At 52.1% G+C, this 25,008-nt stretch overlaps 1 protein-coding gene across 1 annotated transcript in view; it reads left to right on the top strand.

Moving 5' to 3' along the window:
- Positions 1 to 24,377, top strand: part of COL4A2 (collagen type IV alpha 2 chain) — a 250,289-nt gene extending 225,912 nt beyond the window's left edge. The window contains exons 40-48 of the mRNA XM_064275231.1: positions 637 to 762; positions 11,516 to 11,632; positions 12,142 to 12,303; positions 12,422 to 12,520; positions 12,946 to 13,092; positions 13,249 to 13,365; positions 16,830 to 17,021; positions 19,171 to 19,457; positions 23,111 to 24,377. Coding sequence (XP_064131301.1) covers positions 637 to 762; positions 11,516 to 11,632; positions 12,142 to 12,303; positions 12,422 to 12,520; positions 12,946 to 13,092; positions 13,249 to 13,365; positions 16,830 to 17,021; positions 19,171 to 19,457; positions 23,111 to 23,368 — 1,505 coding nt within the window. The 3' untranslated portion in view covers positions 23,369 to 24,377. The remainder of the gene's footprint in view (positions 1 to 636; positions 763 to 11,515; positions 11,633 to 12,141; positions 12,304 to 12,421; positions 12,521 to 12,945; positions 13,093 to 13,248; positions 13,366 to 16,829; positions 17,022 to 19,170; positions 19,458 to 23,110) is intronic.
- The last annotated feature ends 631 nt before the right edge of the window (positions 24,378 to 25,008 follow it).

The following is a 25,008-nucleotide window of genomic DNA, read 5'->3' as shown; positions in this document are numbered from 1 at the left end:
CTTTTCCAATTCTAAAATTTATTCTCTTCCAGTGGAGAAAAATTAGAAAATATGTTTAAGGAAAAAAAATCATAATCCTATAGCTACTATTAGAATATTCCCTTTATAGATATTTTATGTAACCAAAAGTTCATATAACTACAGGTAAATTTGCATGTGTGTGTATCATTTATAAATTCACACACTCACGCTCCAGTTAACCTGTCAACCCCAGTTCAAATGGGCACGTGAAGGGAAAATGTCAGGTTTATCGATGCTGCCAGTGATCGTGCAGAGCACCTGATATGTGAACTGGGAAGAATTTCAACAGTGTTTAATGTTAAAACCTAGTTCTAGCCAAGAGCCCAGGGACAGGGCCAGCTCCACTGTCTACTGCTTCTTTGAATTTGGATCTTCTAAAAGGCCTTGGTGTTCTTACCTATAAAGCAAAGGGGTTCAACTGTGATCTCTACAGTCCTCCCAAATCTCAGGTTTCGTGATGTTGAGGCCCTATAGCAAACTGAAATTACCCTCATTGCCTTCTGTTTTTCTACTTTTGAGTCACATTGAGGTGAACTGGTGCTATTTCACTTAAGAAAATTAAGGTTGCATGGTTGGAAACTGCTGACGTCAACTGCTGCTTTAACTCAACCACAGGTGCGGACATCAGTGGGGACCCAGGCTTCCCAGGTACCACTGGGGACAGAGGTGACCGAGGAGAGCCCAACACCTTTCCAGGCCCTGTGGGAATACCAGGACCAAAAGGAGAGCAAGGAGCACCAGGTGAGGCCAGACATTTTCAATGCAAACGTTGCTGTCTACCTAACCAGACAGAACCCAGGGAGCCTGGTGGCTGCTCACCAAAAGATCGGCAGGAGAAAAGACCTGGTGATCTGCTCCTGTAAAGACTGCAGCCTAGGAAACCCTATGGGGCAATTCTCTCTCCTGTAGGGTCGCTGTGAGTCAGAATAGCAAACGACAACAACCGGAACCCAACAAAAGCTCAGGTGGCCAGGATGTCTGTATGAGTCTGAGGGTGTCTGAGGGTGTCCATGCGTGTCTGAGGGTGTCCGTGCGAATCTGAGGGTGCCTGTGCATGTCTGAGGGTGTCTGTGCATGTCTGAGGGTGTCCGTGAGTGTCTGAGGGTGTCCATGCGAATCTGAGGGTGTCCGTGCATGTCTGAGGGTGTCCGTGCGTGTCTGAGGGTGTCCGTGCGTGTCTGAGGGTGTCCGTGCGAGTCTGAGGGTGTCCGTGCATGTCTGAGGATGTCTGTGCGTGTCTGAGGGTGTCTGTGCGAGTCTGAGGGTGTCTGTGCGTGTCTGAGGATGTCTGTGCGAGTCTGTGCGACTCTGAGGATGTCTGTGTGTGTCCGAGGATGTCTCTGCGTGTCCAAGGATGTCTCTGCATGTCTGAGGATGTCTCTGTGCGTCTCTGAGGATGTCTGTACGCTCTGAGCATGTCCGTGCATGTCTGAGGGTGTCCGTGCGAGTCTGAGGGTGTCCATCCGTATCTGAGGGTGTCCGTCCGTGTCTGAGGGTGTCCGTCCGTGTCTGAGGACGTCCGTCCGTGTCTGAGGACGTCCGTGCAAGTCTGAGGACGTCCGTGCATGTCTGAGGATGTCTCTGCGTGTCCGAGGATGTCTCTGCGTGTCCGAGGATGTCTCTGCGTGTCCGAGGATGTCTCTGCGTGTCCTAGGATGTCTCTGCGAGTCCGAGGATGTCTGTGTGTCTCTGAGGATGTCTGTACGCTCTGAGGATGTCCGTGCGTGTCTGAGGGTGTCCGTGAGAGTCTGAGGGTGTCTAAGGATGTCTGTGCGTGTCTGAGGATGTCTGTGCGTGTCTGTGCGAGTCTGTGCATGTCTGAGGGTGTCTGTGTGAGTCTGAGGGTCTCCATCCTTGTCTTAGGGTGTCCGTCGTTGTCTGAGGGTGTCTGTCCATGTCTGAGGACGTCTGTGCGAGTCTGAGAACGTCCGTGCGAGTCTGAGGATGTCCGTGCATGTCTGAGGGTATCCGTGCGAGTCTGAGGGTGTCCGTGCGTGTCTGAGGGTGTCTGTGCGTGTCTGTGTGTGTCCGAGGATGTCTGTGCGTGTCCGAGGATGTCTGTGCGTGTCTGAGGTGTCTGCCCATGTCCGAGGATGTCCGTGCATGTCCGAGGACGTCCGTGCGAGTCCGAGGACGTCCGTGCGTGTCCGAGGATGTCTGTGCGTGTCTGAGGATGTCAGTGCGTGTCTGAGGGTGTCTGTGAGTGTCTGAGCGTGTCTGAGGATGTCCTTGTGAGTCCGAGGACGTCCGCGCGTGTCCGAGGGTGTCCGCGCGAGTCCGAGGGCGTCCGCGCGAGTCCGAGGGCGTCCGCGCGAGTCCGAGGGCGTCCGCGCGTGTCCGAGGGCGTCCGCGCGAGTCCGAGGGCGTCCGCGCGTGTCCGAGGACGTCCGCGCGTGTCCGAGGGTGTCAGTGCGTGTCCGAGGGTGTCTGTGCGTGTCTGTGCGTGTCTGAGCGTGTCTGAGGACGTCCTTGTGAGTCCAAGGACGTCCGCGCGTGTCCGAGGGCGTCCGCGCGTGTCCGAGGGCGTCCGCGCGAGTCCGAGGGCGTCCGCGCGTGTCCGAGGGCGTCCGCACGAGTCCGAGGGCGTCCGTGTGTGTCTGAGGGTGTCTGAGGATGTCTGTGCGTGTCTGAGGATGTCTGTGCGTGTCTGTGCGTGTCTGAGGATGTCTGTGCGAGTCTGTGCGTGTCTGAGGATATCTGTGCTTGTCCGTGCGAGTCCGAGGATGTCTGTGCGAGTCCGAGGACGTCCGTGCGAGTCCGAGGACGTCCGTGCGTGTCTGAGGATGTCTGTGCGTGTCTGAGGATGTCCGTGCGTGTCTGAGCGTGTCTGAGGATGTCTGTGCGTGTCTGAGGATGTCAGTGCGTGTCTGAGCGTGTCTGAGGACGTCCTTGCGAGTCTGAGGACGTCCGTGCGTGTCCGAGGGCGTCTGTGCAAGTCTTGAGGGTGTCTGTGCGTGTCTGAGGGTGTCTTGCGTGTCTGAGGGTGTCTGAGGATGTCTGTGCGAGTCTGTGCGTGTCTGAGGATGTCTGTGCGAGTCAGTGCTTGTCTGAGGATGTCTGTGCGTGTCTGAGGATGTCTCTGCGTGTCCGAGGATGTCTGTGTGAGTCCGAGGATGTCCATACATCTCTGAGGATGTCTCTGCACTCTGAGGATATCTGTGCATGTCTGAGGGTGTCTGTGTGAGTCTGAGGGTCTCCATCCTTGTCTTAGGGTGTCCGTCGTTGTCTGAGGGTGTCTGTCCATGTCTGAGGACGTCCGTGTGAGTCTGAGGATGTCCGTGCATGTCTGAGGAAGTCCGTGCGTGTCTGAGGGTATCTGTGCGAGTCTGAGGGTGTCCGTGCGCGTCTGAGGGTGTCTGTGCGAGTCTGTGTGTGTCCGAGGATGTCTGTGCAAGTCCGAGGATGTCTGTGCGTGTCTGAGGTGTCTGCACATGTCCGAGGATGTCCGTGCGTGTCCGAGGATGTCCGTGTGTGTCCGAGGATGTCCATGCGTGTCCGAGGATGTCCGTGCAAGTCTGAGGATGTCCGTGCGCTCTGAGGATGTCTGTGTGTGTCTGTCTGTGCATGTCTGAGGATGTCTATGTGACTCTGAGGATGTCTGTGCGAGTCTGAGAGTGCCTGTGCATGTCTGAGGATGTCTGTGCGAGTCTGAGGGTGTCCGTGCGAGTCTGAGTGTGTCCGTGCATGTCTGAGGGTGTCTGTGCGAGTCTGAAGGTGTCTTGTGGGTCTGAGGGTGTCTGTGCGAGTCTGAGGGTGTCTTGCGTTTCTGAGGGTGTCTGTGCAAGTCTGAGGGTGCCTGTGCATGTCTGAGGGTGCCTGTGCGTGTCTGAGGGTGTCTGTGCGAGTCTGAGGGTGTCTGTGCGTGTCCGAGGATGTCTGTGTGTGTCCGAGGATGTCTCTGCGTGTCCGAGGATGTCTCTGCATGTCTGAGGATGTCTCTGTGCGTCTCTGAGGATGTCTGTACGCTCTGAGCATGTCCGTGCATGTCTGAGGGTGTCCGTCCGTGTCTGAGGGTGTCCGTCCGTGTCTGAGGACGTCCGTGCAAGTCTGAGGACGTCCGTGCATGTCTGAGGATGTCTCTGCGTGTCCGAGGATGTCTCTGCGTGTCCGAGGATGTCTCTGCGTGTCCGAGGATGTCTCTGCGTGTCCTAGGATGTCTCTGCGAGTCCGAGGATGTCTGTGTGTCTCTGAGGATGTCTGTACGCTCTGAGGATGTCCGTGCGTGTCTGAGGGTGTCCGTGAGAGTCTGAGGGTGTCTAAGGATGTCTGTGCGTGTCTGAGGATGTCTGTGCGTGTCTGTGCGAGTCTGTGCATGTCTGAGGATGTCTGTGCTTGTCCATGCGAGTCCGAGGATGTTCGTGCGAGTCCGAAGACGTCCGTGCGAGTCCGAGGGCGTCCGTGCGAGTCCGAGGGCGTCCGTGCGAGTCCGAGGGCGTCCGTGCGTGTCCGAGGGCGTCCGTGCGTGTCCGAGGGCGTCCGTGCGAGTCCGAGGGTGTCCGTGCATGTCCGAGGGCATCCGTGCGTGTCTGAGGGTGTCTAAGGATGTCTGTGCGTGTCTGAGGATGTCTGTGCGAGTCTGTGCGTGTCTGAGGATGTCTGTGCGAGTCTGAGGGAGTCTGTGCGTGTCTGAGGATGTCCGTGCGAGTCTGAAGATGTCCGTGCGAGTCCGAGGACGTCCGTGCGAGTCCGAGGACGTCCGTGCGTGTCTGAGGACGTCAGTGCGTGTCCGAGGGTGTCCGTGCGTGTCCGAGAACGTCCTTGCGAGTCCGAGGACGTCCGTGCGGGTCCGAGGGCGTCCGTGCGGGTCCGAGGGCGTCCGTGCGGGTCCGAGGGCGTCCGTGCGGGTCCGAGGGCGTCCGTGCGTGTGTGAGGGTGTCTGTGCGTGTCTGAAGGTGTCTGTGCATGTCTGAGGGTGTCTGAGGATGTCTGTGCGAGTCTGTGCGTGTCTGAGGATGTCTGTGCGAGTCAGTGCTTGTCTGAGGATGTCTGTGCGTGTCTGAGGATGTCTCTGCGTGTCCGAGGATGTCTGTGTGAGTCCGAGGCTGTCCGTACATCTCTGAGGATGTCTTTGCACTCTGAGGATATCTGTGCATGTCTGAGGGTGTCTGTGTGAGTCTGAGGGTCTCCATCCTTGTCTTAGGGTGTCCGTCGTTGTCTGAGGGTGTCTGTCCATGTCTGAGGACGTCTGTGCGAGTCTGAGGACGTCCGTGCGAGTCTGAGGATGTCCGTGCATGTCTGAGGGTATCCGTGCGAGTCTGAGGGTCTCCATCCTTGTCTTAGGGTGTCCGTCGTTGTCTGAGGGTGTCTGTCCATGTCTGAGGACGTCTGTGCGAGTCTGAGGACGTCCGTGCGAGTCTGAGGATGTCCGTGCATGTCTGAGGGTATCTGTGCGAGTCTGAGGGTGTCCGTGCGTGTCTGAGGGTGTCTGTGCGTGTCCGAGGATGTCTGCGCGTGTCTGAGGTGTCTGCCCATGTCCGAGGACGTCCGTGCGTGTCCGAGGACGTCCGTGCGTGTCCGAGGACGTCCGTGCGAGTCCGAGGACGTCCGTGCGTGTCCGAGGATGTCCGTGCGTGTCTGAGGGTGTCTGTGAGTGTCTGAGCGTGTCTGAGGATGTCCTTGTGAGTCCGAGGACGTCCGCGCGAGTCCGAGGACGTCCGCGCGTGTCCGAGGGCGTCCGCGCGTGTCCGAGGGCGTCCGCGCGAGTCCGAGGGCGTCCGCGGGAGTCCGAGGGCGTCCGCGCGAGTCCGAGGGCGTCCGCGGGAGTCCGAGGGCGTCCGCGCGTGTCCGAGGGCGTCCGCGCGAGTCCGAGGGCGTCCGCGCGTGTCCGAGGGCGTCCGCGCGTGTCCGAGGGCGTCCGCGCGAGTCCGAGGTCGTCCGTGCGTGTCCGAGGACGTCCGTGCGTGTCTGAGGGTGTCTGAGCGTGTCTGAGGACGTCCTTGTGAGTCCAAGGACGTCCGCGCGTGTCCGAGGGCGTCCGCGCGTGTCCGAGGGCGTCCGCGCGTGTCCGAGGGCGTCCGCGCGAGTCCCAGGGCGTCCGTGCGTGTCTGAGGGTGTCTGAGGATGTCTGTGCGTGTCTGAGGATGTCTGTGCGTGTCTGTGCGTGTCTGAGGATGTCTGTGCGAGTCTGTGCGTGTCTGAGGATATCTGTGCTTGTCCGTGCGAGTCCGAGGATGTGTGTGCGAGTCCGAGGACGTCCGTGCGAGTCCGAGGACGTCCGTGCGTGTCTGAGGATGTCTCTGCGTGTCCGAGGATGTCTGTGTGAGTCCGAGGATGTCCATACATCTCTGAGGATGTCTCTGCACTCTGAGGATATCTGTGCATGTCTGAGGGTGTCTGTGTGAGTCTGAGGGTCTCCATCCTTGTCTTAGGGTGTCTGTCGTTGTCTGAGGGTGTCTGTCCATGTCTGAGGACGTCTGTGCGAGTCTGAGGACGTCCGTGCGAGTCTGAGGATGTCCGTGCATGTCTGAGGGTATCCGTGCGAGTCTGAGGGTCTCCATCCTTGTCTTAGGGTGTCCGTCGTTGTCTGAGGGTGTCTGTCCATGTCTGAGGACGTCTGTGCGAGTCTGAGGACGTCCGTGCGAGTCTGAGGATGTCCGTGCATGTCTGAGGGTATCCGTGCGAGTCTGAGGGTGTCCGTGCGTGTCTGAGGGTGTCTGTGCGTGTCCGAGGATGTCTGCGCGTGTCTGAGGTGTCTGCCCATGTCCGAGGACGTCCGTGCGTGTCCGAGGACGTCCGTGCGTGTCCGAGGACGTCCGTGCGAGTCCGAGGACGTCCGTGCGTGTCCGAGGATGTCCGTGCGTGTCTGAGGGTGTCTGTGAGTGTCTGAGCGTGTCTGAGGATGTCCTTGTGAGTCCGAGGACGTCCGCGCGAGTCCGAGGACGTCCGCGCGTGTCCGAGGGCGTCCGCGCGTGTCCGAGGGCGTCCGCGCGAGTCCGAGGGCGTCCGCGGGAGTCCGAGGGCGTCCGCGCGTGTCCGAGGGCGTCCGCGCGAGTCCGAGGGCGTCCGCGCGTGTCCGAGGGCGTCCGCGCGAGTCCGAGGGCGTCCGCGCGTGTCCGAGGGCGTCCGCGCGAGTCCGAGGGCGTCCGCGCGTGTCCGAGGGCGTCCGCGCGTGTCCGAGGGCGTCCGCGCGAGTCCGAGGTCGTCCGTGCGTGTCCGAGGACGTCCGTGCGTGTCTGAGGGTGTCTGAGCGTGTCTGAGGACGTCCTTGTGAGTCCAAGGACGTCCGCGCGTGTCCGAGGGCGTCCGCGCGTGTCCGAGGGCGTCCGCGCGTGTCCGAGGGCGTCCGCGCGAGTCCCAGGGCGTCCGTGCGTGTCTGAGGGTGTCTGAGGATGTCTGTGCGTGTCTGAGGATGTCTGTGCGTGTCTGTGCGTGTCTGAGGATGTCTGTGCGAGTCTGTGCGTGTCTGAGGATATCTGTGCTTGTCCGTGCGAGTCCGAGGATGTGTGTGCGAGTCCGAGGACGTCCGTGCGAGTCCGAGGACGTCCGTGCGTGTCTGAGGATGTCTCTGCGTGTCCGAGGATGTCTGTGTGAGTCCGAGGATGTCCATACATCTCTGAGGATGTCTCTGCACTCTGAGGATATCTGTGCATGTCTGAGGGTGTCTGTGTGAGTCTGAGGGTCTCCATCCTTGTCTTAGGGTGTCCGTCGTTGTCTGAGGGTGTCTGTCCATGTCTGAGGACGTCCGTGCGAGTCTGAGGACGTCCGTGCGAGTCTGAGGATGTCCGTGCGTGTCTGAGGGTATCTGTGCGAGTCTGAGGGTGTCCGTGCGTGTCTGAGGGTATCTGTGCGAGTCTGAGGGTGTCCGTGCGTGTCTGAGGGTGTCTGTGCGAGTCTGAGGACGTCCGTGCGAGTCTGAGGATGTCCGTGCGTGTCTGAGGAAGTCCGTGCGTGTCTGAGGGTATCTGTGCGAGTCTGAGGGTGTCCGTGCGCATCTGAGGGTGTCTGTGCGAGTCTGTGTGTGTCCGAGGATGTCTGTGCAAGTCCGAGGATGTCTGTGCGTGTCTGAGGTGTCTGCACATGTCCGAGGATGTCCGTGCGTGTCCGAGGATGTCCGTGCGTGTCCGAGGATGTCTGTGCGTGTCCGAGGATGTCCGTGCGTGTCCGAGGATGTCCGTGCGTGTCCGAGGATGTCCGTGCGTGTCCGAGGATGTCCGTGCAAGTCTGAGGATGTCCGTGCGCTCTGAGGATGTCTGTGTGTCTCTGTCTGTGCATGTCTGAGGATGTCTATGTGACTCTGAGGATGTCTGTGCGAGTCTGAGAGTGCCTGTGCATGTCTGAGGATGTCCGTGCGAGTCTGAGGGTGTCCGTGCGAGTCTGAGGGTGTCCGTGCGAGTCTGAGGGTGTCCGTGCGAGTCTGAGGGTGTCCGTGCGAGTCTGAGGGTGTCCGTGCGAGTCTGAGGGTGTCCGTGCGAGTCTGAGGGTATCTGTGCGAGTCTGAGGGTGTCTTGTGGGTCTGAGGGTGTCTGTGCGAGTCTGAGGGTGTCTTGCGTTTCTGAGGGTGTCTGTGCAAGTCTGAGGGTGCCTGTGCATGTCTGAGGGTGCCTGTGCGTGTCTGAGGATGTCTGTGCGAGTCTTAGGGTGTCTGTGTGAGTCTTTGTCTGAGGATGCCTGTGCGTGTCTGAGGGTGTCTGTGCGAGTCTGTGTCTGAGGGTGCCTGTGCGAGTCTGAGGGTGTCTGTGCATGTCTGAGGGTGTCTGTGCGAGTCTCAGGGTGTCTGTGCGAGTCTGAGGATTCGCTGGAGGGAAGTGTAGAAAGTTCTCCGGAGAGAATTTCTTGTTGTGGACTCTCTTGGCTACTCTTTCATCGTATATATTCTGTCATAAAGCTTGTTTTATTCCATCAGTGTGAGCTGTTTACCACCCATGTCTTAGAGTTAATGACAAGCTCCCTGGCAGTAAGGATCATGGCTTACCCTCTGTGTACCCCGAGGGCACCTAGCCCAGTGCCTTGCCCCTAACAAGCACTCCAGCCTCTGAGCTGGCCCAAGCTAAGTGGTCCTGGCACTTGGGTCGGAACTAACCAGGGAAAGGTGGTCTTAGTTGCTGAGAAAGAAACGTACCCTCCTACCTCCCCAGCCTACCCCATTCTCCAAGCTTAAACTGAAATGGATTAAGTTCATAGATAAAAATATAAAACGGTATCTAGATGGAGCCAGAGTTTATTAAAAGTACTGAAGCTTCACTGAGCACGAGCTGACTAGCCTCAGTGTTTGTTCTTTGACCACCCAGGGGCCTCCCTCCCAAGGCCCCAGCTCATTGCCACGTTTTTTCCACCGGGGGCAGCATGAGCCAGGGGGCATCTCTGTAACCCCAGCACTGGGGCTAGACAGTCTCCCGGACCGAATGTCCCAGTCATGCACTGGGCTTCCAGCTGGGGAGAGAAACTCTCGGGTCTCCGTGCACAGAGGCCTGAGCTGCTCTGGTTCAGAATTCCTCGACATTAGACTCAAAGAACCCACAGGCAGAGAAGCGCTAAGGGGTAGTGCCTCTTTTTTAAAGCCGTTGTCCCCTACCCCCCCTCCTGCATGAAAAGTCACAGTGGCCCAATGCCAGGGCGAGGAGCTGGTGACTTCAGCGCAGCTCCTGGAGTCCAGGGCAAGGAGACGCTTCATTCTGCCATCTGGACCTCAGCTTCTGTGATGAGGAAAAGATCGCTTTCCATAGTGACGTTCACAGATGGCCTGCCAGGGCTTTCTCTTCTCTGAGACTGTGGGAGTCATTCCAACCTATTGCCTTTCTTTGGATGCATTTCACCTCAGGCATTTAAGCTAGAATGTGCGGCCTCAACTATTTCTGCAGCTGACGTGCAGGTATCAGTTGGTATCAATCGGTTATGCAAAATGGCTTTTCATCCACCTCCATCAGTCAGGGTCTTTTATTTCAGGAGTTATGAATACCCAGGGGGGCTACTGAAACCCCATAATTGTTTTGATTCTGATGCCAGCAAAGTGACTCTAGCGTGCTAAATGTTCTCATTAACAGAGTCCTAATCACTGTAGTTAAGTTAATGATGTGTTTGTGGGAATGTGGCCAATCTAGGGACTTAACTGGATCATCTAACTCAGAGGTTTCTTCCCATTTATTCACTGACGCTCACCATCTGTTTGGGTTGCTTTGTGGTAACAGTTCTAGGAAGCTCGATTGGTGTCATTTTATATCAAACTACAGATGGCCACTTGTTAACCCCTCAGGTCTAATAAAGCCACTTGCTGGTTGGCTGTGATTAGTGGGACTAAAGAGACGCTTTTCTCAGCGGGTCTCCTGGCGTTCGTTTCTCCGTCCCACGCAAACACACGCACAAAAAGAACCATTTCCCCTGTGATGGACAGCACAGTCTTCTAGAATGACAATCTCTTAGTGTCTCTGACGGGGATAGATTAGTCACTGCGTTTTACTCTTTTTGAGTTTCAGGTATTTGTGATAGACTGCCCCCAACCGTCTTTCCTTTAGTTCAGATGAGGCTGTCTCTGGATACTTTAAACATTCTTGTGGTGTTTTGTTTGTTCTGTTGTTTTTTGCAGTCTTTTGGTATTAACCCCTTACTCCCCAGATCTTAGTGGAAAAACAAACGATAGTGCAGAGATTAGGAGAGAAACTGAAGACGTCTGCCCTGGAGGTTCAGCTCCATGCGGCCGGCGACATGTCCGTTTCTGCTCATCAGTGCGTCCGCGGCAGCTCCGTACCACCAGGCACACAGTCACTTAGTAAATATCCTGTCGAGGATGGCATAGAGGACTAGAATGCTCACGCATTTCCTTATTTGGGTGATTTCCCCCCCGGGGTCTGTCGTCCATCAGTGCCTCTGAGTCAGCCATTGATAGCTGGGATCCAAGATACTGAAAGGAAATCACAGAGAGAATTACTATATATACATGGATGTAATCCATAAACCTCGTTTTGCCAATTCTGCAGTCTTCCATTCCATCTCATATGCTGACAGCCACCAATGGCTAGCAATGTGAAGGAGCTTGAGTCTTACTTTCTTTGCGAAGCCTGTTGCTGAGGCACAGCAGGCAGTTACAGGAGCCAGGGAGGGTGCCCGTGGGGCTAAGAGGCAGAAAGAGCAGGATGCTGGGACTGGTTTGGCCAGGTGTCCTCCGAGGAGGAACAGGCAGGTAGGAGGTGGGAGCTGATCGCAGAGGCCTAAGTATGTCAGGTAGGCGTGTGCCCTGGGCGCCACTTGAGGCAGGACACGAGGGAGCAGTTTCTCTTGGCCACTGTAGTTTCCATCTGTGAGAGATCATTCGACAGTTCAACACTAACTGCCACAGGTACTATTTTCCGCAGTAGATGGCCCCTGGTCAGATGGCCCTGCCTCCCACCTCTGCCTGGAGGGCTGCAGCTCAGAAATATTTCTCGGCCTCAGGACATTTTCGCTCACTGTCTCCTCCTTAGAGGCGTCCCCGCCCCTTGACAGGTGATGTCATAAAAGGAAAATAATAGGTAGAAAAGTTTGATGCCTCCATTAAAAGAACGTCTTTTGTTTTCATCCTAAGGGGAACGAGGCCCAGTTGGGAGTCCAGGGCTGCAGGGTTTTCCAGGCATCACTCCCCCTTCCAACATCTCTGGCTTACCCGGTGACAAAGGGGCCCCGGGGATATTCGGCCTGCAAGGTAAGCAGATGTATGCATTTGGGCACAAATCTCTGGGGCAGGAGCTGGGGTTCACCTTTGACTTTAGGGATGGGAGAGAGCAGTGGCCGTTAGCACTCATCCAGAACACGCTGATTTTCATCACAAACACAGCACTCACTCCTTTCTACTGTCAGAGTCCCCAGGAAACCAAATGACCATCAGTGGTGAGAACTTGCTGTCGGATTAGATGTGCAAAACTGCAGCAACCTTGGAAGCTTACAGCCTGCAGTCCTTTCCTCTTCTTCACCATATTGTGCTTAGACAACTGTTCAATTTAATTCACATTTTCTAACCACATAGTAGCTGAGCATTGAAAAGGAGAAAGCCACCCGGTATTCAGAACATTCCAGAAACAATCCACTAACTGAGTGGCCTTGGCATCTGGGGTCTGGTGCAAGTCCCCCAGCCTTCAGCGCCCTCATCAGCGTAGACTCGGCCTTCCTTGAGGTGTTGTTTAAACTCTTGTTTCTTGCGATGGACGTCGACAGGTTACCGAGGCCCCCCAGGACCCCCTGGACCTGCGGCTCTTCCCGGCAGCAGAGGAGATGCTGGGAATCCTGGAACTCCAGGAAACCCAGGGACCAAAGGATGGGTAGGGGACCCTGGACCCCAAGGCAGACCCGGTGTGTTTGGTGTACCTGGAGAAAAAGGTAACTGTGCCCCAGTCTAAGGAACCTCCTTCTCAGGGGACAGTCAGCGTTGGTCGGAGATGACTGGAGTCACTCTCTGTCTAGAGATGTGTGTTCTAATGACCTGTTTGTACTGAAGGTCCCAGAGGTGAACAAGGACTCATGGGGAACACCGGTGCCACAGGGAGTGTGGGTGACAGAGGCCCCAAAGGACCCAAAGGAGACAGAGGACTCCCAGGTAAGTGGCTGTCCAACCAGCTGCAGACGACGCCTCTCAGGACAACTATGACCATGAGTGGACTCCTGGGACCTGTTCCTGGCCCTGCCACTGTCTTTCTGGCTTGGAGACAGCTCCACATTTCAGAATCCTCTTTGACATGGAGCCACAAAGTTTAAATAGCAAATAGAAAACCAAGACCAGGACCCACTCAGAGCATGCCATTGTATTCACAGGGCTTGGGTGAATGAAATGTTAGTTTATTTAGGTGACAGGCACTGAGCTACCTCTCGGATGAGTTCTTAGCAGTCCCATCGCTAGAAACTAAGGTTTTTTTCGAAAAAGCTCCAAGATTTGTTTCAATGGAAAAAAATAGAATAGAGTTCTGAATAATAAAGCCAAGTGGTGCTCATGTGTTTAATGCGGGCTTTTTTCTTCCTTCCCAGGTGCCGCTGGTTCTTTAGGATCCCCAGGGATTGCAGGAATCCCCCAGAAGATAGCTGCTGAACCAGGGACGATGGGTCCCCATGGAAGGAGAGGTCTTCCTGGTGCACCTGGAGAGATGGGGCCCCAGGGCCCTCCAGGAGACCCAGGTAGGAGCGCTGAGCTATAGTGTCTCCAGGGAGAGGTTTCTTTTCCTGTTTTTGTTTTCCTGCTGAAAAGCATTTGTTCAGCACTGCTGTAGTTATACCAAGCACCATCACCCATTCCCAGTTGTGCTCATAGTGCTTATTCTGGTGGCCGTGCAGGTTTGCGTGGGGCACCAGGAAAGTCAGGACCCCAGGGAAGAGGTGGCGTGTCTGCTGTCCCGGGATTCCGGGGAGACCAAGGACCCATGGGCCATCAGGGGCCAGTTGGCCAAGAAGGTAAGTGAGGAATGATAAGAGGAGAAGGAGGGCAGAGAGTTTCTTCCGTGTCCACTGTCAATCTGATAAATTCTTGCTGTTAGCTGACGTCGAGGTGGCCCCTGACTCATGGCGACCCTGAGCACAACAGAATGAAATGCTGCCCAGACCTGCACCAGCCCCGTGATCAGCTGTAGATCGGACCCTTGTGATCCACAGGGTTTTCAAAACTGGCTGATTTGGGGAATAGATCCCTGGGCCTTTCCTCCTAGTCCGTCTTAGTCTGGAAGTTCTGCCGAAACCTGTTCAGCGTCATAGCACCACGTGGCCTCCACTGACAGACAGGCGGTGGCTACATATGAGGTGCCTTGGCCAGGCCTCAAACTCAAATCTCATTTAGGTAGCATCTTAGTCACCTAGTGCTGCTATAACAAATATACCACAAGGGATGGCTTTAACGAACAGAAGTTCATTCTCTCACAGTTCAGGAGGCTAGAAGTTCAAGTTCAGGGTGCCAGCTCTGGGGGACAGCTTTCTCTCTTTGTCAGTTCTGGGGAAAGGTCCTTGTCTTCAACTGTCCCCTGGTCTAGGAACTTCTTAGCACAGGGACCCTGGGTCCAAAGGATGTGCCCCCCTCCTGGTTCTTCATTCTTGGTGACATGACATGAGGTTCCCCGTCTCTCTGCTCACTTCTCTTTTATATCTCAAAAGAAATTGACTCAAGATACAACCTAATTTTGTAGATTGAGTCCTGCCTCATTAACATAATTGCCTCTAATCCTGCCTCATGAACATCATAGAGGTAAGATTTATGACACATAGGATAATCACATCAGATCACAAAATGGCGGACAATGACACAATACTGGGAATCATGGTTTAGCTGAGTTGACACTCATTCCTGGAGGACACAATGTAATCCACAACAGGTAGTAAATAAATTAGTGCTGAGAAAACACAGAGATGCCCGTCCACCTGTCCCGGCTTCTCTCCTAAGGCGCCTGCAGTAGCTGTCACTCCTGGGTGTGTCCCATGGCATCTGTGCTGAACAGCTGGGTCAGAGAGTGCTCAGAACATGTTCTCTTCCTTCTTTTCTTTAAGAAATTTGCAGCTGCTTCAGGGTTGAAGGAGCCTTGGTGGCACAGCAGTTAAAGAGCTCGCTGCTAACTACAAGGTCAGCCGTTTGAATCCATCAGCCATTCCTTGGAAACGCTGTGGGGCAGTTCTGCTCTGTCCTACAGGTTCCAATGAGTCAGAATCAACTTGACCGCAGTGGGTTTGGTTTTTTTGTTTTTTTTTTTTTTTTGGCAGAGTTGGAAGCACTATTGATATACTGTTAAGAGTCAAGTATCTTAAAGATTGGGGAGGCCTGAGACAATGAGCTAAAAGAAACAGATTGAATTAACCAGGGTCCGTGTAAAGTCCTGCATTATTTATTTCTTAAAATTATTTTACATGTGCAGGATGGAATAAAAACCCGTTGCTGTGGAGTTGATTCCAACTCATAACGATCTTACAGGACAGAGGAGAACTGTCCCGTAGTGTTTCCAAGGCTGCCTCATGGTGCAGTGGTTAAGAGCTCAGCTGCTAACCAAAAGGTCTGCAGTTAGAATCCACCAGCCACTCCTTGGAAACCCTATGAGGTGGGATCAACTGAGCAGCAATGGGTTTGGTTTTGTTTCTGTTTTTTAATCTTTACAGAAGCAGACTGCCACATTTTTCTCCTGCAGAGCGGCTGGTGGGTTTGAACCACCAACCTTTCGGTTAACAGCCAAGTGCTTAACCACTGTACCAGCAGGGCTCCTACAGGATGGGATAGGCCTAAAATAGTAGCAATTCATGCAAAAAAAAAGTTGGAGATTGACTTTAATCTCCCTAAGCTCAGTTTGAGCCAGTCGTCCAAGCACCTGTGATGATTAAACGTGGCCATATTATTAGCGTCCACATCACAGGAAGCAGCAATCCACCGTCCTCCACAGACTCCGAACCATGGCCAGAGGTGATGGTCATGTGGGAGATCCCCGTCTTACCACAAACACTGATGAACTGGAGCCCTCCAGGGGTAGGAGACCAAGACAGTGTAGGGCAGAGAGACGATGCTGTATCAAACGGGATGAGCTATTGAAAATGTCCCTTGGAGGGGGTAGAGGTACCGCAGGAAGGGTCAGTAAGAAGAGCTGATTTCAGATATTTGAGAGGTTGTCACGTTGGAGGCAGGTAACATTCTCTTGGGCTCCAGGGGAAGAATCGAGTTACAGGGGGCAGATTTCATCTCAGCATGAGAAAGAACATTCTAACCCCTGGAATAGTCCAAGTGGGGGATGAGCTTGATGTGCAACGAGGCTCCTCTCCCCGAAAGTGTCCAGCAAAGGGAGGCCTCTGTTTAGGGCAGAGGAGGTTCATGCGTTGTGTTGGAGGCTGGCCTGAGATACTTCTGAGGACCCTCTCAACTCCAGAATGTTCTAGTCCTTCTCTCTCAGCATAGGGCATACCCTGAAGGCATCTGGCATATCTTGTGCAGTAGGCTGAGTCCTTTCTTGGAAGAGATCCATCCTATTTGTTTAGTATCATCACTATTATTATTTCATGTTTTCTGAGCACTAGATTTAGGTCAAATCCTTCCCAAGAGGCTCTTTATCTAAAAAGGGCGAAGCCACTGAGACCCAAGGCTTGTTCAGACCCTGAGCAGCATGTTCTAAATGTATCTTTGCAATGTCAGCAACAGCTCTGCCTGCCTGCTATGGTCCTGAGGTTTTCAGGGCAACTAAAAAGGTGACCGGAAACCCTGTGTGGTACAAACGATTAATGCGCTCACCTGCTAACTGAAAGGTTGCAGGTTCGAGTCCACCCAGAGGTGTCTCAGAAGAAAAGCCCGGCAGTCTACTTCCCAAAAATCAGCCACTGAAAACCCCGTGGAGCATTGTAGGGCTGTGATATACATGGCCTGGTCACGAGTCGGAGTTGACTTGACGGAATCTGGTGTTTAAACCCTTCCGTGCTCACAGGCACCTCTAGGGACCAAGTACTTTTTTAGCCTCCGACGGTTGATCGGAAGCTGCCGCGTCAGTAACAGTACGGGCTGCCCCAAGGCAGGGGCCTTTATGACTGTTGGAAACTGAAGAAATTCAGGAATGCGCTGCAAATTACTCTTTTTACAGGATATTGTATGAGGCGTCTGAATTTTTGGTGGGGAAAATAGAAATTTTGAAAAATTTTTGTTACATGTATGTACCCATAGACTCCAGTGGGGGCTCTGGGGTGTAATTAATGGTACTTCACATGTACCACTCAACACTTAGGGTAAACTTGTGGGAGGGGGCAAGATAAGAACAATACATACTACCTACCAGAAATTCAAAACCACACTCAATGATTCAGCATGCTTCCGTTAATGAAAACACATGGTACCAACAAAAAACAGCCAAGCAGAAAATAATCGGTTCATGAAAGGGTTCAGAAGGTGACCGCTTTCTCTCGGACCCTAGGGGAGCCCGGCCGCCAGGGGAGCCCCGGCCTACCGGGCATGCCGGGTCGCAGCGTCAGCATCGGCTATCTCCTGGTGAAGCACAGCCAGACAGACCGGGAGCCCATGTGCCCCGTTGGCATGAACAAGCTCTGGAGTGGATACAGCCTGCTGTACTTTGAAGGCCAGGAGAAAGCCCACAACCAGGATCTGGGTAAGTCCCGCCCATGGAGCTCCCCTAGACCTTAGTTCTTGGGCACTGGGGGTGGTCAAGATCAAAGGGCCCCAGCGAGAGTCATTAACTGCTTTAAGACTGATGAGTTTATGCTGATTGATGGCTCTGGGTAAATCCACATTCTTGGGGGTTTCAGAAAAGATTAAAGTGGCCTTTGAAGCCCAAGTCTTACAAACCCCTTAATCCCACAGCAGTAATGCAGGGACCTGCTTTTTGATATGACATCAGCATGTGCAGGCTCAAGTGTGGCTCTATCCACGCGGGGTTCCTTCTCTACCGGGAGGCTCTTAAGTACTTGGCTTTCTTCCTGTTTTTTTTTTTTTGCCCCAAATTCTGTAAACAAACTGCAGTCAGGCTGGAGGCCATGAGGGGCTGGGACTAACTCCGACTTTCCTGTGGAGAAACCCCAGGAAAATGCATGTGGTTTGAATATGCATGTATGTGTGTACGTATTTATTCAGATTAGCCCCGGTGCCCAGTGGAATTAAAATGACTTGAAAGAGCACAGGAAATGTAACAAGCATTAAAAAAAAAAAGGAGGGGGGGTATAGGAGGGAAGCTAGTCTGTGATGGTAGATATCAGGACAGTGGTTATCTTTGCTTGCAGCATGCTAGCACTATTCTATTTCTTGATCTGGATGCAGGACAGCAGTGCCTTTGGTTTGCAAACGTTTGTCAAGCTGAATAAACCTTGCACGTTCCTGCCTACTTGCTCCACTTGCATAATAAGGTGTTTTCTGTTTGTTCGTTTGTTTTAAGTGGGGCAAAGCAAACAAAGATAAGGACATAAAATAGAACTGAGAACGGGGGAAGGAGGCATGCCACAGTACTTCGCATAGTTGTGAAGGCGAACCGCACATATGGCTCTGAGCTTCCAAGCAGTCCGTGTGAAAAGGGAAACTTGTGTAGTTATAGACAGTAAATCAGCCTGCCATCAGGTAGAATCAGTCTTTTTACCCGGAAGGAGCAGAGCTATCTGGGACCTTGGAACAGCCAGAATTTCTTTAGGGGCGGAGGTGGGGTCTGTGAGGTATAATGGAAGATGCCTTCATAGTGGAAATCCATGAGGATTTCCTCGGGGCTGGCTGTTGTAAGATCCTCCTAACAGGGCCTCACCCAAAGTGCCAGTCCCCAAAGACACGTGTCAGCTGATCTGACTCCCGACTGGATACAGAGAACTTCTGGAAGAGCAGAGACGCTAATGCCAGTGTAGTCTGTGTGTAAAAACGGCATGGGGCAGTGTCTGACCTCGTCTAACCCCGCAAGGCTGATTCCCATGAGGCAGGGGTCACACATGCCTCCTCTCTCTGCCATCTTCACCAACTCTGACACCAACTGTCCCTCCCACGGCACTCTCTACTTCTCTGCTGGGTTCCACACAGAACTCACAGACCATGGCCACAATTACGGGTTTATTGGGGAAGTAACAGTTACAATTCAGGCTAAGGAACACTCAGGATACAGGTCTTCCATCAGAACAGCCTCTTGCCAGCTGTGCTCACAGGCAGCCTCTCCCTGGCCCTCAGTCTCTGCCCAAAGGCACTCAGCTTTCTCTGTCTATAGGCTGGGAAGCCCACCACACGGCCTCTGCTGCTGGGCCTCCTGCTGAGGGTCTCTCCTTCCTTGGTGGTGGGCTCCTCCTCTTTGCTCAGGAATTGGCTCTCTTTTAAGGCAAAGCTGACCAATCCCCTCGGTGGGCCACAGCTACCCTATCACACAGTCCTCCCCAGTCACCTGAGTGGGAGTTACAAGACCCCGCTAGAAAGGCCACACAGAAGTAATCAATTACCCCGCACTGTGCAAAAAAAGGGAAACTCTGGTGGCGTAGTGGTTAAGAGCTACGGCTGCTGACGAAAGGGTCGGCAGTTCGAATCTGCCAGGTGCTCCTTGGAAGCTCTACGGGGCAGTTCTACCCTGTTCTATAGGGTTGCTATGAGTCGGAATCAACTCGACGGCAGTCGGTTGGTTTGGGTGCAAAAAAATGTAAAGAAAATTGAAAAGCTGCAGCTTGGTCTGCCCAGTGCATGGCTGAACTCGGCACAGGTAGCCATGGGTACAGAGCTCGTCCAGGATATGGATCCTCCAGCCACACTCAGTTGTGATCTCAAGGCATGCCTTTCTTCCACAGGACTGGCAGGCTCCTGCCTGGCGCGGTTCAGCACCATGCCCTTCCTCTACTGCAACCCTGGTGACATCTGCTACTATGCCAGCCGGAACGACAAGTCCTACTGGCTCTCCACCACTGCCCCGCTGCCCATGATGCCTGTGGCCGAAGATGAAATCAGGCCCTACATCAGCCGCTGCTCCGTGTGCGAGGCCCCGGCTGTTGCCATCGCGGTCCACAGTCAAGATGTGTCCATCCCCCACTGCCCAGCCGGGTGGCGGAGTTTGTGGATCGGCTATTCCTTCCTCATGGTATGTGGTACTTGCCCCCTCTCTCTCAGAGCACGGGACCAAATCTAGTTCCTCTCCCCAGCCACACACTGGCTGGGTAAACAGCAGGAATAGCAGCCACTTTTCTGTAATCAGACAGGGCAGCCACAGTTGGTTGTTAGGTTGTGTACTGCACAAGGGCATCTGGCCCACGGGATGAGTGAGAGCTGGAATACAGCCTGCACTTTGCTAAGTGAGCCGTGTGCCTACGCACGAGGCCGCCCTCATCTAGAGGGAAAAAAAAAAACAAACTCATTGCTGTAGTGTCGATTCTAACTCATAATGACCCCATAGGACAGAGTAGAACTGCCCCATAGAGTTTCCAAGGAGCAGCTGGTGGATTCAAACTGCTGACCTTTTGGTTAGCAGCCGAGCTCTTAACCACTGCACCGCCAGGACTCCCCCCCACTTAGAAGCGGCCCATTAATTTGCTGCCAAGCCTGTGTTGGGCCAGCAGCAGCCCCGGAATTAGGGTAAGTTTGGCGTCTTGTCTATTAACAAACACAGCACCAAAGGTAAAGCTATCCTTGGTTTACCAGAAAGCTAAATATAAAATATATATATATATATATATATGGAAGAATTTTATCTAGAACCCTAAGAATCTTAGGTAGCATCTATTTAGAATCTAGACTGCCTTTAAGAAATAGCTGACTTAAAACTGATTACACTGCTGAGGAAAATCCTGGAATACCAGTTTCAGATAGCCTTTGGATACAAGGTAGAGAAACTTCACGTTTGGTCAGCTTGGGTTTACCTTAACATCCAGAGAAGGGACTGGACTGCTGTACCCAAAAAAACCCATTGCCGTTGAGTTGCTTCCAATTCATGGCGATTCTATAGGACAGAGTAGAACTGCCCCATAGGGTTTCCAAGGAGCAGCTGGTGGATTCAAACTTTTGGTTAGCAGCCATAGCTCTTAACCAAATTCTATTGCTTTATAAATCTTTGTAGGGAGAAAGGAAAGGCAAGTTGAGGCCAGGGGGTTTCCATTCCATTGACATTTATTATAATTCTCATCGCTCCAATTATATTTCTGATATGCTCAATGTATTAAATTTTTCATAAATAACTTAATATAGAAACTACATAATGACTACTAATCTTCTCAAAACAAGACAAAACAATTCTACATCCTCGGAAAGGATGGAGCTATATGAAAGGAAAAGGTACACGAATATTGATATTTTAATAATTTAAGAGATATTATTGATACCCCAATTGGAAGAACAGGGCACTAAATTCTGTGTAGCAATAAGCACGATTTCTACTTTCAAGAAGCTTATCGTTCACAGTGACTTTTGAGGGGTCCTACAGAGTTTCACAGTAACCATCTTAGTGTCCCTGTGTAATGGAAGAAGCAACCTTTTGGTTTCTTTTCTTTTTTTTTAACTCCCATTGTTAAACTCAAAAAGAAGTGAGCCTTCTCCCCATGAAGCCTGATTACACAGTCCCCCAAAAAGGTCAGAGAAGTCCCTTCTTTCATTGGCAACTACATTTCAAATTAATATCATTAAAGCAGGGTAATAGGATTTGCACATATTATCCTCTGCTTAAATGTCCAATAACCCGAGCAAGCCTGGGACGTGACATTCCACAGAAGGCGTGGGTGATAGGATGGCCACATAGTCCTCTAGCCTTGCTAATACAGCAGGGAGTCAGGGCGGATGGAGCAGAGACACCCTGACACCCTGACTTCTAAGAACCACAGACAAATTCCCTGGTGGCATTCAGGACAGATAAGTGAGCTGATCTGTTGAACTGTTTAATCTCTGTGCCTGTCGTTCTGGTTAGGAGGCAAGGACCAAAACCCAAAGAAGGCTTGTGGTGTGTCTCGTCAGCGGATTGCATGCCCTTCCATCCACTCTTCCAGGGTAGGGTGTGAATCTTAGAGCTTAGGGAGTGCTGGCATTATAGCATGAAGAGAGCGGACTTTAGGAAGGAGAAGACATAGCTGCTCACAAGTCCACGGCAGGAATTCAGGAGCCAGGGGAGCTGTGCTGAGATCCACCTTTTCCCTTGCTCACCCTTTCCCTCTCCGCTAGCATGTGTGGGCTCATGGGTTGAGCTTTCTCCGTTCCCCAGGAGAGCCAGGCAGGGGCTGCGGACAAAGGGCTGAGTTCCTGGAGACAGACAGGTGGCCGACAGGTGGTCAGCAGCCAGCCAGCAGGTGTTGCCACGTGCAGAAAGTGACCTCTCTCCAAACTGGACTATGGCGACTGTGACCATCTAGCCAGCCACAGTGTCAGCTTTTCCTTTTAAGATTCAGGCTACCATGAGGTCCACACTGGACCACACTGTGAAAGTGCTCCAGGTCGCTTCTCAGGGTTCAGCCACTTGTCAAGGTGATTCTCTTATAGAATATAGAATATAAGACATTAGCTGCTGTGAGTCCCAAGGCCAGGAGAAAGGGGTGTGTGTTGAGGGGCCAAGCTCAGAGGCCCACAAGGTGGACAGGACTGCCATCCCTACAAAGTATTATGAAATTGAAAGGAAGTCAAATTTAAAAATGGCCAAAAGAAGGAGAGGGAGAGCCCTGGAGATGCAATGTTAAGCACTCAAGCTGCTAACCAAAATGTTGGCGGTTTAAACCCACCCAGTCACTCCATGGGAGAAAGACTCGGCAATCTGCTCCCATAAAGATTACAGTCTAGAAAGCCCTGTGGGGTTGCTCTGAGTCGGAAATCAACTCAAGGGCACCTAACGACAACAACAACAACAAACATAGCTTGAAAAAATTGTTTAGTAAAATACTCTCCCTCCCCTCCCCCAAAAGAAAGAGGTGGTTTAATAATTGCTCTTCGTGATTCCAGGTTTCTGTCTTCCCTCAGGCACCTCACCCAGCCTCTTAGCCTACAGCTAAGTAAGACTTCAGTTACCTCAAATGGCTTATTTAACAGCCCTCTGATTGAAAAACAAGATTAAAGAAGTAAAACATGTTCTTGTAGAAAAATCAGCAAAGACAGATTTTAAAAGTAATGAAAACCACTCATACTTCATTACGTATCCGTTAACACTCACGCAGGAGGGCACAAAGTGTTCACTGTGGTGCCTGTTTTTAACTTATCACCTCAGATGCTGACACAGAGCCAATTTTTTGTTTGTTTAAAAAAAAATGGTTTACATTTTGGTATCAAGGCTGCCAGATTTTTTTCCATGAATATATATGAGTGGGTGTTTTTTTTTAAAAAAACCAAAATGTAGTTTATCTGCTGATTATGATTTGCTTTTGTTGTTGCTGTAGTTTTTACTTAACGACACACCGTGAACATCTATTTATGTCAACAAACACCTGCCCAGCACACTCAAATGCCCTGGGTCGTTCTTCTCCTGAACATGTACCATGACTGATTTAGCAAAGCCCCTATTTCTGAACACTGTGCATGAAATAGCACGTTGCAGGTGGGTCTGTCCTGACACAGAGAGATGGTCACGGTTTGTTCAGTGAAAAAGAAGAAGAAAAGCAGAGGATACTCCTTTACCTTTGGGCTGTTCGCAGTTGGGTCTGTATTGACGTAGATTCTGGCCATTTGCTCAGTTAAAAACAGCAGAAAGCAGATGGTAACGTGACGCCTCTGGGCTGTCCGCAGTTGTCTGCACTTACACACCTGCTCTGTCTCCTCCCCTCCACCCAGCACACAGCCGCAGGGGATGAAGGTGGCGGACAGTCGCTGGTGTCTCCGGGCAGCTGTCTGGAGGACTTCCGGGCCACACCTTTCATCGAATGCAACGGGGCCCGCGGCACCTGCCACTACTACGCCAACAAGTACAGCTTCTGGCTCACCACCATCCCCGAGCAGAACTTCCAGGGCTCCCCGTCGGCCGACACCCTCAAAGCCGGGCTCATCCGGACACACATCAGCCGTTGCCAGGTGTGCATGAAGAACCTGTGACCGGCTCATCCGGACACACATCAGCCGATGCCAGGTGTGCTCGAAGAACCTGTGATGCTCGGCCCGGGAGGGAGACCAGAGAGTGCTGTCTGCTAAAGTCGACATTCGCGTCGGGAAGGTCCATTTCGGTGCTTATTCTTAACATAATACCTCAGATGCTGACCCCAAAATTGATTGTTTTTTTCTTTAAAAATATAAAAAAAAAACCAATAAAGTCTACCAAAGGAATTCAGCACCAGCATTTACACCAATAGCCACTTTGCTCCTGTAACAGGCTCTGGCCACTGTAACTTGACTCCAGAATGAAGCCCTGCCTCTGCGTGACTCCCTGAACCCTCAAAATAGATAACCAATAACAGGTCAAGCACTCCCAATCAGGTCATACTAGATGATCACACCACTAAGTATACTAGCTACTCAGTCTTTACCTATATAGTCATTGTACTTTCCAGTGCCACAGACAGCTCACTTTATTTTCATGGAGTGGTACAAACAAGACGGCAGCGATCAAAGGTCGCAGCCTGGGACACCCTAATGCCCAATGGGCTCCTGGGAGTCTCCTGTGGATGGTGGGTCTCGCCCTTTTTTCTACCCAACATTATAACAGCCCTATTTTCTCTCAAATCCTCTTCTCAGTCCACTCTCTGTGGCTGTGAGTTGTCCTCAGCCCCTCAGGAGGGCCAAGTGGGTTTCTTATTTTTAAAAAGTACCTACCTGATCTTCACACACCAACTATCATTCTTCCCCCCACCCTCCCACATCCTGCCAGAGCGTGGGATTTGGCAGAACTCACAGAGAAATGGCAATCTTTAAAGCTAGTCTGTTCCCAACAGCGCAACTTGAAGATAAACTTTGTAAAGTCAGCAGTGATTTTCTACTGCCCCAAGTTATCCGGAAGATTTTACCCTCCATATATACATGATTTTTTTTAGTTGTATTTTTATGATTACTCTATCCTTGTCTAACTACCACAAAATAAAACTTGGTTTTGAACCTTTTTAAACCCTAACTCGTTGACTAATTTTCTCATTTGTAGACAAAATTTGCTCAGACTAACACCAGGCACTGCATCTGGGCTTGTGAGCCTTGGGTAAAGCTTGGCGCCATGCTGGTATACTTTGAATGGGGTCCTTTTTTCTGATGCCAAACTCACTTCTGCTCCAGTTTTGGTCACACCTGCCTTTAGCTTACACTTCATCCCAGGCCAAGTACTTTGTGCAAGTTTTAAGGCTGTTGTTTTGAGTTCCAATAGACTGGACTTCAAGTCTCTTGACCTGAACCCAAGTCTGTTGACTTGTATTGCCTTTCATTTCTCAGAGAACTCTGTGTTATCATTCATTAATGTTTACAGAACACACCACAAGCATCACGATTTGAATTTGGGTGGTGTGTACCACACAAACATCCAAAGAAACCCAGTTAGTTCCAACGTAACTCCTTAAGATGCAAATCTCAGTGCTGAAACAGTCTCCAAGGTGTGTTTCCGCCTTTGATTTCTTTTGAAGTCCAATGCACCAAATTTTATTTTTACCTGTTAATATTCAATCTCATATTATATTTTTTCTTAAAAAAAAAAAGTCCACATAATGAATTAAGTATTCTGCCTTTTAATTATACTTAAAATTGATTAGCAACTATCT

Source organism: Loxodonta africana, chromosome 23, assembly GCF_030014295.1.
Source record: "Loxodonta africana isolate mLoxAfr1 chromosome 23, mLoxAfr1.hap2, whole genome shotgun sequence".
Classification (NCBI taxonomy): domain Eukaryota; kingdom Metazoa; phylum Chordata; class Mammalia; order Proboscidea; family Elephantidae; genus Loxodonta; species Loxodonta africana.
The sequence above is the reverse complement of the archived record's forward strand: the minus strand, read 5'-3'. Positions and strand labels throughout refer to the sequence as shown.